Source organism: Myotis brandtii, unplaced genomic scaffold (assembly GCF_000412655.1).
Source record: "Myotis brandtii unplaced genomic scaffold, ASM41265v1 scaffold793, whole genome shotgun sequence".
Taxonomy (NCBI): domain Eukaryota; kingdom Metazoa; phylum Chordata; class Mammalia; order Chiroptera; family Vespertilionidae; genus Myotis; species Myotis brandtii.
In genome coordinates, this window is record NW_005371193.1 from 1,146,654 (window position 1) to 1,160,012 (window position 13,359).

At 49.0% G+C, this 13,359-nt stretch overlaps 1 protein-coding gene and 2 long non-coding RNA genes across 4 annotated transcripts; 2 read left to right on the forward strand and 1 right to left on the reverse strand.

Moving 5' to 3' along the window:
- The first annotated feature begins 1,260 nt into the window (after nt 1-1,260).
- FOS (FBJ murine osteosarcoma viral oncogene homolog) lies at nt 1,261-5,124 on the forward strand. The gene is made up of 4 exons (XM_005883587.2): nt 1,261-1,579; nt 2,365-2,616; nt 3,058-3,165; nt 3,291-5,124. Exons 1-4 carry the CDS (start codon nt 1,439-1,441, stop codon nt 3,930-3,932), a joined length of 1,143 nt encoding a protein of 380 aa, XP_005883649.1. The 5' UTR covers nt 1,261-1,438; the 3' UTR covers nt 3,933-5,124.
- Nucleotides 5,125-5,438: 314 nt separating this feature from the next.
- On the forward strand, nt 5,439-6,097 carry LOC106724301. Its single transcript, XR_001360060.1, has 2 exons — nt 5,439-5,497; nt 5,722-6,097. It is a non-coding gene; the product is annotated as an uncharacterized LOC106724301 (long non-coding RNA).
- Nucleotides 6,098-8,364: 2,267 nt separating this feature from the next.
- On the reverse strand, nt 8,365-13,353 carry LOC102246615. 2 transcript variants are annotated; one of them, XR_314553.2, is made up of 5 exons: nt 13,157-13,353; nt 12,344-12,550; nt 9,795-9,913; nt 9,363-9,614; nt 8,365-8,512 (listed from the first exon to the last, which is right to left on the reverse strand). It is a non-coding gene; the product is annotated as an uncharacterized LOC102246615 (long non-coding RNA). The 2 variants fall into 2 exon arrangements; XR_001360059.1 differs by lacking the exon at nt 8,365-8,512 and having other exon boundaries at nt 9,034-9,614.
- Between the last annotated feature and the right edge of the window lie 6 nt (nt 13,354-13,359).

Sequence of the window (13,359 nt, forward strand, 5' to 3'; positions counted from 1 at the left end):
GCACCTGGCAGCTCCCAGGCCCCGTGTGCCGGGGCACCGAGCCGCCCCTGAGTCCCAGCGCGGAGGACTCCCGCCTGGGCCCTGCTGGGAGGAAGGTCCTTTCAGCGCCCCCGGTCCTTCCCGCTCCAAGCCTCGCTGGAAAATCACCCGATGCGGGCTCCCCCCAAGCCGAGTTTCCTGGGGGACTGAATCACCCCCGCTTCCTTCCCGCGCCCCCGCCCCGCCCCCCGTTCAGACTTTCGGTCCCCCAGGAGCAAGCTGACGACCTTGTCCACATAACACCCCCTATCCCTACCCCCCGGCCCAGGCCTCTTCTCAGAACCCGGCAATTGGACCCCTCAGACATCCTTGCGTGGAGGTTCTGCCTAATGCTTAATGTCTAGCGCCTCAGGGATCGGACAGTAACACGAATATACCCAGATACGACTGAGGAAAAAAAAAAATGCGCCTTCCCCCTTCAAAACAACAAAATAACAATAAAACTAAAATCCTTAGCATCGAAGACGAGGTCGGTTGCCCTTTTATTTTGGAGTCCCCGACTTTTTGCTTCCCAACGCAGTAACAGTCCTAGTATTGCTCGAGCTTGGGGGCTTGAGGCGAGGGGGTGAGGGTCTGCCCCCCGACACACACAGTTTGCACAGAATTTGTTAGAATTGGGGATGGGGGTAGAGGCGCCTGCCTTCGCGGGCGGAGGCTGGAGCCCTCGGGCTGTATACCTGCTTCTCCCACACCTGTCTCCTGTGCTCAGAACTGCCCCTTGGTTACTGTATACCGGTAAAAAGGCGTCCCCACCCCACCCCACCCCCTACGGCGGGAACAAGGGTTCGCCTAGAACCGGGACGAATGTTCTTCGCTCGTATTGTGCCTTTCCCGCCTCCCCTCCCCCGGCTGCAGCTCCCGCCTCCCCCCGCGCTGCACCCCAGTTGTTGGCTGCAGCCTGCGAGCAGTTCCCGTCAATCCCTCCTCCCTTTTCACAGGATGTCCATATTAGGACATCTGCGTCAGCAGGTTTCCACGGCCGGTCCCTGCTGTCGTGGGGGGAGCCATCCCTGCAGTCCCTCATCCTAGGGGGGTCTAAGGGACCCCTAGCACCCAGATTGCTAAATAATCATAAGACAAGGAAACGCAACCAGACCGGGGACCGGAAAGGGAGCTGCGAGAGCGGCAGGGGCAACCAGGAGGCCGCAGAGAGGTTCAGGCTCTTGCGCCACCCCTCCGGCGCGGCAATGGTTGCGCTGTGACGTCATTGACTCATTCATAAAATGCTGCGGCTCCTCGTACTCCAACCGCATCTGCAGCAAGCAGCCCAAGAGTGGAGACAGAGCCGGCGGCGGCGCAGCAAGAGAGCAGTGACCGCGCTCCCACCCAGCTCTGCCCCAAAGCTGCTAACCTGCCTCTATCCCCTAGCCCTTCGTCTCGGCTTTGCCTGACCGCGACCATGATGTTCTCAGGCTTCAATACGGACTACGAGGCGTCCTCGTCCCGCTGTAGCAGCGCCTCCCCGGCCGGGGACAGTCTCTCTTACTACCACTCACCGGCCGACTCCTTCTCCAGCATGGGCTCTCCTGTCAATGCGCAGGTAAGGCTGGCTCCGCGCCACCGCGGGGACGGGGATTCGGGGTCACCGGGGAGGAGACACCGGACGGGAAGCGCAGTAAGATGAGTAGGGGACTCCTCTTGAGTCGGGGACTCCTTTTGGGCCGGGAGGGAGGCTGCCCCGGCTGGAGCAGCCTTATTTTGGGAGCCCTAGACTTGTTGGGAGCGCACACGCGCTTGTCAAAGTTAGAATTGCTTCTCCTTTCCCGCGGCAGGCTCTTTCTGATCCGCCCCCGGCCCGCGCGCTCTGACTGGTCTCTGGTACCAGTTGGGGCAAACCCGTCCCAAGCAAAGACTGGCTAACTAGAGCCTGACTCCTCCAGGGAGGCGGCAAAAAGCGGCAACCCCCCCTCCGCTCCCAGCCTGAAGCAGCGACGGGGAAGGAGGGCGCAGCAGGCGGGTGTGTAAGGCAGTTTCATTGATAAAAAGCGAGTTCATTCAGGAGACTCCGGAGCGGCGCCTGCGTCAGCGCAGACGTCAGGGATATTTATAACAAACCCCCTTTCAAGCCAGTGATGCTGAAGGGATAACGGGAACGCAGCAGCGGGATGTAGGAGAAAGGCACTGCGCTGCGCCCCGGAATTCTTGGCGGAAAAGGGGAAGACCTTTCATCCAGGATGAGGGGAATATAAAAAGACATGAGCAGTCCCCGGCAGGACCATGTCTCCTCCCTCTCTCTCCCTGCTGCATGCGGCACTGGGAAACTCACCTCACCTGCGTCCCGAACCTGCTCGCTCACGTCAGCTTCTCCTTCCTGTTTTGTTCTAGGACTTTTGCACGGATCTGGCGTCCTCCAGTGCCAACTTCATCCCAACTGTGACTGCCATCTCGACCAGCCCGGACCTGCAGTGGCTGGTGCAGCCCACTCTAGTCTCCTCGGTGGCCCCATCCCAGACCAGAGGCCCCCACCCCTACAGGGTCCCCGCCCCCTCAGCGGGGCCTTACTCCAGGGCTGGAGTCCTGAAGACCGTGACAGGAGGCAGAGCTCAGAGCATTGGCAGGAGGGGCAAGGTGGAACAGGTGAGTCCTTCCGCACCTTCTCTGTGTTTTAGGGGTAGGGAGTGGGGGGAGGGCTCTGCACTGGTGTAGATGGAGAGCGCAGTGGGTAGGGGGAAGTCAATGAAGGAACTGACTACACATCCTGAACAGGGAACTCTGGCTCCAAGCCCACTCCATCTGGAGTCAGGCTCTTGATAATCACACCCCCAGGAGTACCCTAATAGTTCCTTCCCTAAGGGGTCCCTATCTCATGCTTTTACACTGGGCTCTTCTTTATTCTCTTGCTGAACATCTTATTTGAAATGCAAGTCACAGCCACCCTGAAGCCGCAGGTTAGGAAGACATGGCTTCGCAGACAAGGGGTCAGGAAGCTGGGAAGTGGCAGGAGCCAGTTCCACTGGGGCAGGTGAATGGAGCTCATGGCAGACGCTGTTGCTGACTGCTGGTCTTTTTTCCTTCCAGTTGTCCCCAGAAGAAGAAGAGAAAAGGCGCATCCGAAGGGAAAGGAATAAGATGGCTGCAGCCAAGTGCCGGAATCGGAGGAGGGAGCTGACTGACACGCTCCAAGCGGTAGGTAGAGTTCATGGGTTGCTCCTTGTCAAAACTTCAGGGGAAAGTTGGAGAACTGGGCATCAAGGAGCAGTGTCCTTGAGCAAGACCGTGTCTCATGCGTTGCTTTATCCCGCTGTGTACAGGAGACAGACCAACTCGAAGACGAGAAGTCTGCTTTGCAGACTGAGATTGCCAACCTGCTGAAGGAGAAGGAAAAATTGGAGTTCATCCTGGCAGCTCACCGACCTGCCTGCAAGATGCCCAATGACCTGGGCTTCCCAGAAGAGATGTCTGTGGCTTCCCTCGATCTGAGTGGAGGCCTGCCTGAGGCTGCCACCCCTGAGTCCGAGGAGGCCTTCGCCTTGCCCCTCCTCAACGACCCGGAGCCCAAGCCTGCAGTGGAGCCCATCAAAAACACACGCAGCACGGAGCTGAAGGCTGAGCCCTTCGATGACTTCCTGTTCCCAGCATCGTCCAGGCCCAGCGGCTCTGAGACCTCTCGCTCTGTGCCAGACATGGACCTGTCTGGTTCCTTCTATGCAGCAGACTGGGAGCCCCTGCACGGTGGCTCTCTGGGGCTGGGGCCCATGGCCACAGAGCTGGAGCCACTGTGCACCCCGGTGGTCACCTGTACTCCCAGCTGCACTACTTACACGTCTTCCTTTGTCTTCACCTACCCCGAGGCTGACTCCTTCCCCAGCTGTGCGGCTGCCCACCGTAAGGGCAGCAGCAGCAACGAGCCCTCCTCTGATTCGCTCAGCTCACCCACGCTGCTGGCCCTGTGAGCAGGCGAGGCGGGGAGGCAGCAGGCACACACCAGTGCCGCTGTCCTGAGCTGGTGCATTACAGAGAGGAGAAACACATCTTCCCTCGAGGGTTCCCGTAGACCTAGGGAGGACCTTTTCTGTGCGTGAAACACACCAGGCTGTGGGCCTCAGAGGACTTGAAAGCATCCACGGGTGGACTCAAGTCTTTACCTCTTTCGGAGATGTAGCAAAACGCATGGCGTGTGTATTGTTCCCAGTGACACATCTGAGAGCTGGTAGTTAGTAGCATGTGGAGCCAGGCCTGGGTCTGTGTCTCTTTTTCTCTTTAGTCTTCTCATAGCATTAACTAATCTATTGGGTTCGTTATTGGAATTAACCTGGTGCTGGATATTTTCAAATTGTATCTAGTGCAGCTGATTTTAACAATAACTACTGTGTTCCTGGCAATAGTGTGTTCTGATTAGCAATGACCAATATTAAACTAAGAAAAGATAGGACTTTATTTTCTAGTAGATAGAAGTTAAATAGCGATATCCATGTACTGTAGTTTTTCTTCAACATCAATGTTCATTGTAATGTTACTGATCATGCATTGTTGAGGTGGAATGATTGTTCTGACATTAACAGTTTTCCATGAAAACGTTTTATTGTGTTTTTAATTTATTTATTAAGATGGATTCTCAGATATTTATATTTTTATTTTATTTTTTTCTACCTTGAGGTCTTTTGACATGTGGAAAGTGAATCTGAATGAAAAATTTAAGCATCGTTTGCTTATTGTTCAAAGACATTGTCAATAAAAGCATTTAAGTCGAATGCGACCAACCTCGTGCTCTTTTCATTTTGGAAGTTTGGTACGATTCTGAAAGGTATCGGAGACCAGTTTGTCAAGAAGGGTAGCTTCTGGAGGGGGACACACCCCTTTGTTTGATCTCTTATCAAAGAGGAGAAGGAAACTCTAGAGCTGTTGCTGGAATATGTTATAAATACCAGGAGTCTTCCCAGTGCACTACTACGATTCTCTACCTATAGCTTCTGAGGGTGGGAACCTGCTCTGAGATAGCTTTTGTGAGTACATGTCTTCCTGCTTCTTTTTCTGTTTTGAAAGTCAAAGGGATGAATATTTAAATCTAGTTATGCTAATATTAAATTTAAATGTCTTGATCTTAAAGGAACCCTTTTAACAAATAAAATTTAGCTTTGCACAACCTACTTTGACTTTTTAATCCAACACCATCATGTGAAGGGTTACCTCCACTTTGAAGGTGAGCAAACTGAAGAATGGTTAGAATGAATGACTTTCTCAATGTCTCACTATTGGGATTGGAATCTTCCTCACTCATTATCCTATCGACCAGGATGAACTACCTCTTAAAAATTAAAAAAAAATTTTTTTTTTTTATTGATTTCAGAGAGAGGAAGGGAGAGGGAGAGAGGGATAGAAACATCAATGATAAGAATCACCTGCCTCTTGCATGCCCCCTACTGGGGATTGAGCCTGCAACTGGGGCATGAGCCCTGACTGGGAATGAAACTGTGACCTCCTGGTTCGTGGGTCTACGCTCAACCACTGAGACATACAGGTCGGGCTGAACTCTCTCTTAATACTTGGTTAAAAATTTTTTTTCATTTGGTTAGAACCCCCCCACCCCCTGCCCCGCGACCTTTTCCATCCTTAACTCTAACATACATTGATTTAGTTGGATTCTTTTTCTTCTCAGAAAGAAAGGAGGTTGTTGCCCTACCCCTTAGTAATAAATACATTCTACTTTAAAAATTTCTTTAACATCATATGCCTGACATACAGGTTGGGCTGAACTCTCTCTTAATACTTGGTTAAAAAAATTTTTTTCATTTGGTTAGAACTCCCCCACCCCCTGCCCCGTGACCTTTTCCATCCTTAACTCTAACATACATTGATTTAGTTGGATTATTTTCCTTCTCAGAAAGAAAGGAGGTTGTTGCCCTACCCCTTAGTAATAAATACATTGTACTTTAAAAATTTCTTTAACATCATATGCCTGCCATTTAGTTTACACTGGGGGAAGAAAAGTTGGCTCTGAGTATTTGAAAGCGATCTCAAACTGTACAAATAATGGTTGATCATTTGGTAAATAAAAGTTACATAACAGCTTAATGAGAAGTCAGCATGACTCTGAATAAGCTTTACCCTAGAAGTTTATCATCTTAAAGAAGAACATGACCTTTGTCTGGGACACCTCTGGTAATGGGGCACTTACACGCACAGGCACAGCACAAAGCACGCAGGTGGTGCCCTTCCTCCCCGGCGCTCAGGTGTCCTGTCGGCACCAGCTTGGAAGCCAGGGACCATGTTTGCACACATGCTGGGTGCAGAGCAGCTTCGGTGCCAGCCTTCTAATGCTTTGGCGATAATGAAAATCACTGGGTGGTTACGGGTGTCACACTCAGTCAAACCGAAAGTTTTAATTTAAAATGACAATTCCATTGAGGTTGATGTTCTTACCTGTCATCTCCCTGCTTTTTACATAATAATTGGCATTTCAAAGCAACTGGCTTTAGGCTCTTAAGAGCACTGATATATCACACACCACTTGCATAGTATGTTTTCCTGTCTGGCAATAATAAAGACTCCCTGTTTGCTGCTCAGAGGGTAAATTTTCTGTAGCCTTTAAATATGACCTAAACTAAATACAGAATTGCTGTCTTATAACTGACACCCAGTTCTGAAATAACAAGGTGATATACCCTGTAAGGACACCAGCTGGCTCCCTTCCATGTACAATAATAACAACCCATGGAAGATTTCCCAGATGGATAAAGGAGGCTGGACCTCTAGCGCCGGACACTGAACTGCTCCTGGGGACCTGACTAATGGCCCCTGTAAGCCTCATGCTGGCTTTAAAGAGAGACCATTGCTTTCCATTTGACAGCCTTGACCTAGGCCTGGACACAGACCCTTCCTCTAGTTACCATGGCCCAGCTGAGACCAGGCTGCTGCATCAACAAGATGCACTGAAGGTCCAGGGAGAGCACCTGCACACAGGTAGTCTCTGTAACAGGCTTCTCAGACGCCTATTGTAGGGTCCCCCATAGGGCTGACATTCCACCAAGCTCCCTGCCAACCCTCCTCATGGGATCAAGAGGAGAAAGGAATTCCCTCTCTTTCCAGCCAAAGGGCTTGGAGTTTGCCAGGCAGCACAGGGATGGCAAGGGGGAGGGCTTCCCAGGCTGAGCTAAAAGTGTGAACATTGGCCTGGGCCTGTGAAAGGGGTTTCGATGTTGGGGCGAGTTCAGTGTGGTTTCAAAAGGGTATATGGGTGGGGAGGTGCTGCCGAGGGGCAGAGACGCCCTGGAGACTCTGACTCTGATGAGTGGCTTTGGGGGCCATTCCCATGGCTTTGACTATGGTCCCGGGAGGTTTTAAAGGTGCAGGCTGTGCAGCAGGCAGGGGCCAGGGAGACCAGCAGGCTCCTGGATAAAAATAAAAAGATCCAATCACAGAGCTTCCCTCACGTTCTGGCAGCAGCTAGAATAAAACCACGCTGCCTTGAGACTTCCTCAAATACTTAACACAAGCCCCTGGTCGCATCTTCTCACCGAGGTGTGTAATCTCGCTTGTGGCAACAAGTACCAGGGAACAGGATCTGTGTGACTATAGCCGTGTCCCTCATAGTCTTTGACTGTGGGCATCAATGTGGTTACGAAACTGTCTTTTAATTTCTAGTTTGCTGACTGTTGTTAACAATGAACCAGTGTTTGATTTTAGCAAGTGCTTTTCTGCAGCTATGTAGTGTATTTTGCTACTGAATATCGATAGAATTTATTGCTATTAAACCATCTTTGTATCCTTGCTAAACTCTACTTGGTTATAATAAGAGCACGTGGGCATGTGTGCTTGTGTGTTTTAAAATATACTGCTATTCTTTTAAAAAGATTTTTTATTGATTTCAGAGAGGAAGGGAGAGGAAGAGAGATATAGAAACATCAGTGATGAGAGAAAATCATTGTCGGCTGCCTCCTGCATGCCCCACACTGGGGTTCAAGTCTCAAGCCCGCAAGCCTGGGCATGTGCCCTGACCAGGAATCGAACCATGACCTCCTGGTTCACAGGTCAATGCTCAGCTACTGAGCCACGCCAGCTGGGCAAAAGCCAATTCTTGACTCCTCTCTAACTCCATCTCCTGTCCTTCTCCCCTACAGGCACTCTGCTCACGGCCTTCCTTCCATTCCTGACGCATAGTGTTCCTGTTGCAGGGCCTTTGCACTGGCTGTCCCTCCGCCTGGGCCTCTTTTCCGGGGGTTAGCTCCTTTCTATCACTCAGGACTCAGCTCAAAGGACATCCCTTCCAAGAGGGCTACCCAAGTCACTCTATCTAGAGTAACTTCCCAGGTCATTCCATCCAGAGTAACTTTAGCACACACATAGTGGCCATCAGCTCTTCCGAATTAATAAGCCTTTTTTTAAAAAAAACTTTCAGCTCACACCGACATGGTGCTTGGGTGTGGTTCCATCAGTTGATTCGGATAAGAACGCAGAGGGGCTGGATCATTGGTGACATTGGAAGCAGGCCCCCAAGAAGGGAGCCTGTTTAAGGATATGGGGCAAAAGGCCCCACCTTGATCATAAGGACAGTCATAGAGAGTCTCCATGACTCTCTACCCCACTATCCTACTTTGTTTTTTCACAGCCCAATATCATATCTGCAACACTTAATTTATGTTTTATTTTTTAAACAAATTTTAAATGAAGAATGGATGTGTATTTAAATATAGGTATGTTCACCTTCAACAAACAAAGAAAACTATGTTTTTCACTCTTATTGATATAAAATTTTCAGACGACCACACTCATTTGAGTTCACTGACTCTTAGCAACTGGTGTGTGAAATTATGAAACTCACAATATAGTGTGCAGGACACTAGAACAATAAGGGTTAGCTGCTATCACTATCAGTATCAATATCAATGTCATTACTACCATAATCATCATTTACCAAGAATATGCCCAGACCTGAAGAAAAGCAGCTGGGAATAAGGTGTATTGACTCCTGATGAGTGAGTTCAAAGTCCCCCAGGGCTGCTGGCTGGATAGACTTCCACTTCCTTTGCACAAAAGAGAAAGCCCCAGAAGCTTAGTTGCAATGCAAGTCATTTCAATGGTTCCCCACACCCACTCATGGACTAAACTGAGCTGCCTCTCCTGTGCCCAGGAAGCATTGTTCAGCCGCCCGAGAGTACAAAGGGCTCTGACCATTGTTCCAAGGAGGCTGCCTGGCCCAGTGGCCATCAGCTCTTCTGAATTGATAAGCCTTTTTTTAAAACTTTCAGCTCACACCGATGCGGTGCTTGGGTGTGGTTCCATCAGTTGATTCGGATAAGAACGCAGAGGGGCTGGATCATTGGTGACATTGGAAGCAGGCCCCCAAGAAGGGAGCCTGTTTAAGGATATGGGGCAAAAGGCCCCACCTTGATCATAAGGGTAGATGGTGCAGGCCTCAGTTGCTGCCATATTTACGCTGGGGAGCAGGCAATCTGTGGTCAGATCTACAGAAGCAATGATTCCTCTTCAGTCTTTTTAGTCAATCACGAAACTGTCATCACAGCTAAACTTATCAAAACAAGATGAGTAGTTAACCTGGGTTTGAGGAATGGGATCCAATATAGCAGAGACTCAGCTTGGGATCTTGGCTCCTGGATGGGCCACCTTAGTTTCCCCATCTGTAAAGGGATCATAACTGTACCTACCTCTTGGGGTTGTTGTGAGCATTAAAGAAGCTAGTATGTATAGAGCGCTAAATTACGGTGCCTGGGCACACAAAAGCATGATAAAAGTGTTAGCTATTATGTATTATCTTTATAATTTAGGGAGGTGTGGGTTTCAGGGGAGAAAATACATACCCTCTGGAGCAAGCATGGGCTTCATTTCATTCAATAAAAGTTCCTGGGTGTCTACCATATGTCAGGTGCTGAATTCAGATGCGAGGAAGGCACAGCCCTGTCCTCAAAGAGTTCGTGGTCTATGAGGGAGAAAGTCACATAAACATATCCATCATAATATACTGTAACAATGAAAATTAACACGAGGTGCAGGTTTTGCACGAAGGAGGGAGTGGGTGAACTCTAGGGAGCCTCTGAGAAGGGACCTCTGAGCTGGGCTTCAAAGGTGAATGGAGTTCGCTGGAATGAGCAAGTGAGAGTTGGAGGGGTTCCAGAGAGCAGAGGGAAAGCACTATAAAGACACAGACTCGTAAAACAATGCACTTGGTTTTGCTGGACTATAAACTGTGGGGGTGGGGGAGGAGACGGTGGGAGATGTAAATTAAAGAGCACCACATACGTACATCTGATTTCATTTGCATCAATATTACAGCATCAAAGTGGAGGGGGCTGGAGATAGGTCAAGAAGAGATAGCTGTGGCCAGAGCATGAAAAGCCTGGTATTTACTTAGTTCAGTTGTGTGTAGGCTGAGCCAAGGCAGTGGTGGTGGGAATGTAGAGGGAACAAGAGGTAATTAGGGGGTAGCACTGTCTGGACTTGGCGATTGAGTAGATGTGGGAGGTGAGGGCGAGGGAGGAATTCAAGCTCACTCCCAGGTTTACCATGCTTGACACACAAGGAGGCTTGTGGTTTCACCAATGACTTTGTGACTATAGGAAGAAGAGCAGGTTTGGGAGATAAGACGGTAAGTTCTGGGTTGGACATGTTGAGTTAGCGATACCTATGGAATTTTTCGGGGGGTGGGGGTGGATAGGGGATGTAGGCAGTTGGAATGACACAAAGAGGTTCTATGATGTGAATTTATGGAGTTTGCCTGGAGGCATGTGATTGGAATAGAACCTGGATCCCTAGAATATAATATTGATAATGGCTAACATTTTACATGTGTGCTTGCTCTGTGCCAGACTGAGCTATGCACTTCACAGGCAAAGCTAAAGCAGGGACCACAGTCTCTGCTAACCATTTCACTTCTGGCAACTGGCACATAATGGGTGTGCAATACTTTTTGTTGAACGGATGCTCTCCTTTAGTCCTCACAACAATCCTGTGAGGCAGATATTATCAGGATCCTCATTTTATAGATAGGAAAATGATCTAGGAAAGGTTAAATAAGTTAACCAACGTCACCCCATTGATAAACAGAAGATCTAAGGTTCGAAGTCAGCTCTTTGCGACTCTAAAGTCCAAAGTGCTTAACTGCTCTGCTAGAATGTTCAAATCTGCCCCTAAATATGTATTTATGTGACCTAGGGTAAGACTCTAAGCCCTCTGAGTCGGTTTCCTCCGTCTACCAAGCCAGGAGTGGGGCCCGGCTGGTGTGGCTCAGTGGCTGAGCGTCAATCTATGAACCAGGAGGTCACGGTTCAATTCCTGGTCAGGGCACATGCCCTGGCTGCAGGCTCGATCCCCAGTGTGGGGTGTACAGGGGGCAGCCAATCAATGATTCTCTCTCATCATTGATGTTTCTATGTCTCTCTCTCCCTCTCTCTTCCTCTTTGAAATCAATAAAAATATATTTTTAAAAAAACCAGGAGTGTGTTTCAAAAATCTCAAAACTCCCTTTCCAGCTTTCAAACTCTGACAATATCTAATGATTTGTGAGGAAAGACACTGAAGGGCCCATAGCGCATCACTTAGGGTGGCAGGCCTGAGCCGTGTATGGGTGCTGCAGTGGTATGCCAAGTGCCAGGAGGCCGGAGCCGTCTGTCCCAGGTGCAGGCAGAGAGGGTGGATTTGCGTTGTATTTCTGTATAACAAATTACCACACGCTGAGCAGCTTCATTGCCTCAGTCTCTGTGGGTCGATCCTCTGTTCAAGGCCTCACAAGGCTGCAATCAAGGTGCTAGCCAAACTGCGTTCTCAGCTAGATGCTTGAACAGGGTAGTCTGCTTCTGAGCTCATTCTGGTTGTTGACAGAGTTTATTTCCTTGTATATCTAAGGGCCTGACTCTTTTATTTCTTAAAAAAAATTTTTTTTGTTAATTCTCACCCAAGGATATTTTTTCTATTGGTTTTGAGAGAGAGTGGGAGGGAGGGAGGGGAGGAGAGAGGAAGATTGAAAGAGAGATATTGGATGCCTCCCCATTGCGCCCCAACCAGGACCAGGGATGGAATCTGCAACCCAGGCACGTGCTCCTGACTGGAAATCGAACCCGAGACTCTCCGGTGCTCAGGTTGATGATTCAACCACTGAGCCACACAAAGGCATGGACACCAGGAGGCAGGAGTTATGGGGGTCACCCTAGGGTTGGTCATCCACAAGGGGTCACAACACCTGCTGAGAATTTAAACGTAGTAGTAAAACACCATAAATTGGCAATTCTAGATGTTGTCAGTGACAAAACCCTTCTGAAAAAAATCTTGTTTTACGTTCTAAACAGTTGCTGGGATTACTGTTGAACTTTTTTTTTTTTAATGTATATGTAAGCTTCATTTAAAAATTACTTACCATTTAAAGCAATGTATTCTACATGGAAGTAAACTCCCAGTTACACAAACAGCTGGTTCCCAACACAGGGACTTTGCTATGTGCCTTCACTTTAAAGGTCTGTAATGATTCAGAATCACTGTGATCATTTTGAATGCAGTGTCTGACTCTGGTAGCACACAACACTGTGTTTAAACAGCAGATCTGAAGAGAAGACAGCACAGTGACCTGAAAGACAAAGAAACGGAAGTTGAGGTCCTTAAGTTCTGTTAGTCTATATACCGTTTGGAGTTTTTGTGTTTCAAAACTAAAACCACGAAGCAGTGCAAACTGAGACAAGCAATGTTTTTATTTGGTAAGAGCCCATTTCAGTTAACACGTGAAGTATTTTATGAAACCGTAATGCTAACTTTAGAGTGGGAAGTTCTTTTAAAATTGTTCATTGTAAGACTAAAACATGTGCTAGACAGTTACACACACACATCTATATTAATGCATTAATACAACGCTAGCAGGGAAGTCCTGCTATTCTCCTTGTTTTCTAGATAAACAAGTTTCGGGGCACAGGACTGTCATCTGCTCAAGATCATCCAACCAGAGTGGCGGAGCTAGAGTTGAAGTCCGGGCACCGTGGCTCCAAAGCCTGACTTCTTAGCCACTAGTTAGAAAAAAACAAAGCAAAACCAATATCCCCAACAACCTTGGAGGCCAATGAAAACTCTTCAAAAACAAAACAAAACAAAACAAACACAAAACAAAACAAAAGAAAAACAAAAACACAAAACAAAAACCAGGCAGGCTTTCCATCCAGGAGCGCTCCTTTCTATTCCTGACCTGTCCCTGCTGGCTCCTAGGTTGCAACAGGTCGAGCTGACTCCGGGGACCTCCCGGAAGGGGCGCTAGGCCCAGGTTCCGCCCGGCCCTCCCCAGCTTCTGGCCCTTTGCTCCAGGGCAGGTCGTCCGGTCAGGCCGCGTCAGGAGCTCCCGAATCCTCTGTTTACTGTTTGGTTTCCATGGTGACACGTAGGCGCCGTCAG

Excerpts from the sequence above, each read along its gene's own strand:
- FOS (XM_005883587.2), top strand. The coding sequence starts at position 1,439 with ATGATGTTCTCAGGCTTCAATACGGACTACGAGGCGTCCTCGTCCCGC. Across the intron at positions 2,617-3,057 it reads GGAGGGGCAAGGTGGAACAG|TTGTCCCCAGAAGAAGAAGA; the intron begins GTGAGTCCTTCC and ends TTTTCCTTCCAG. Across the intron at positions 3,166-3,290 it reads TGACTGACACGCTCCAAGCG|GAGACAGACCAACTCGAAGA; the intron begins GTAGGTAGAGTT and ends CGCTGTGTACAG.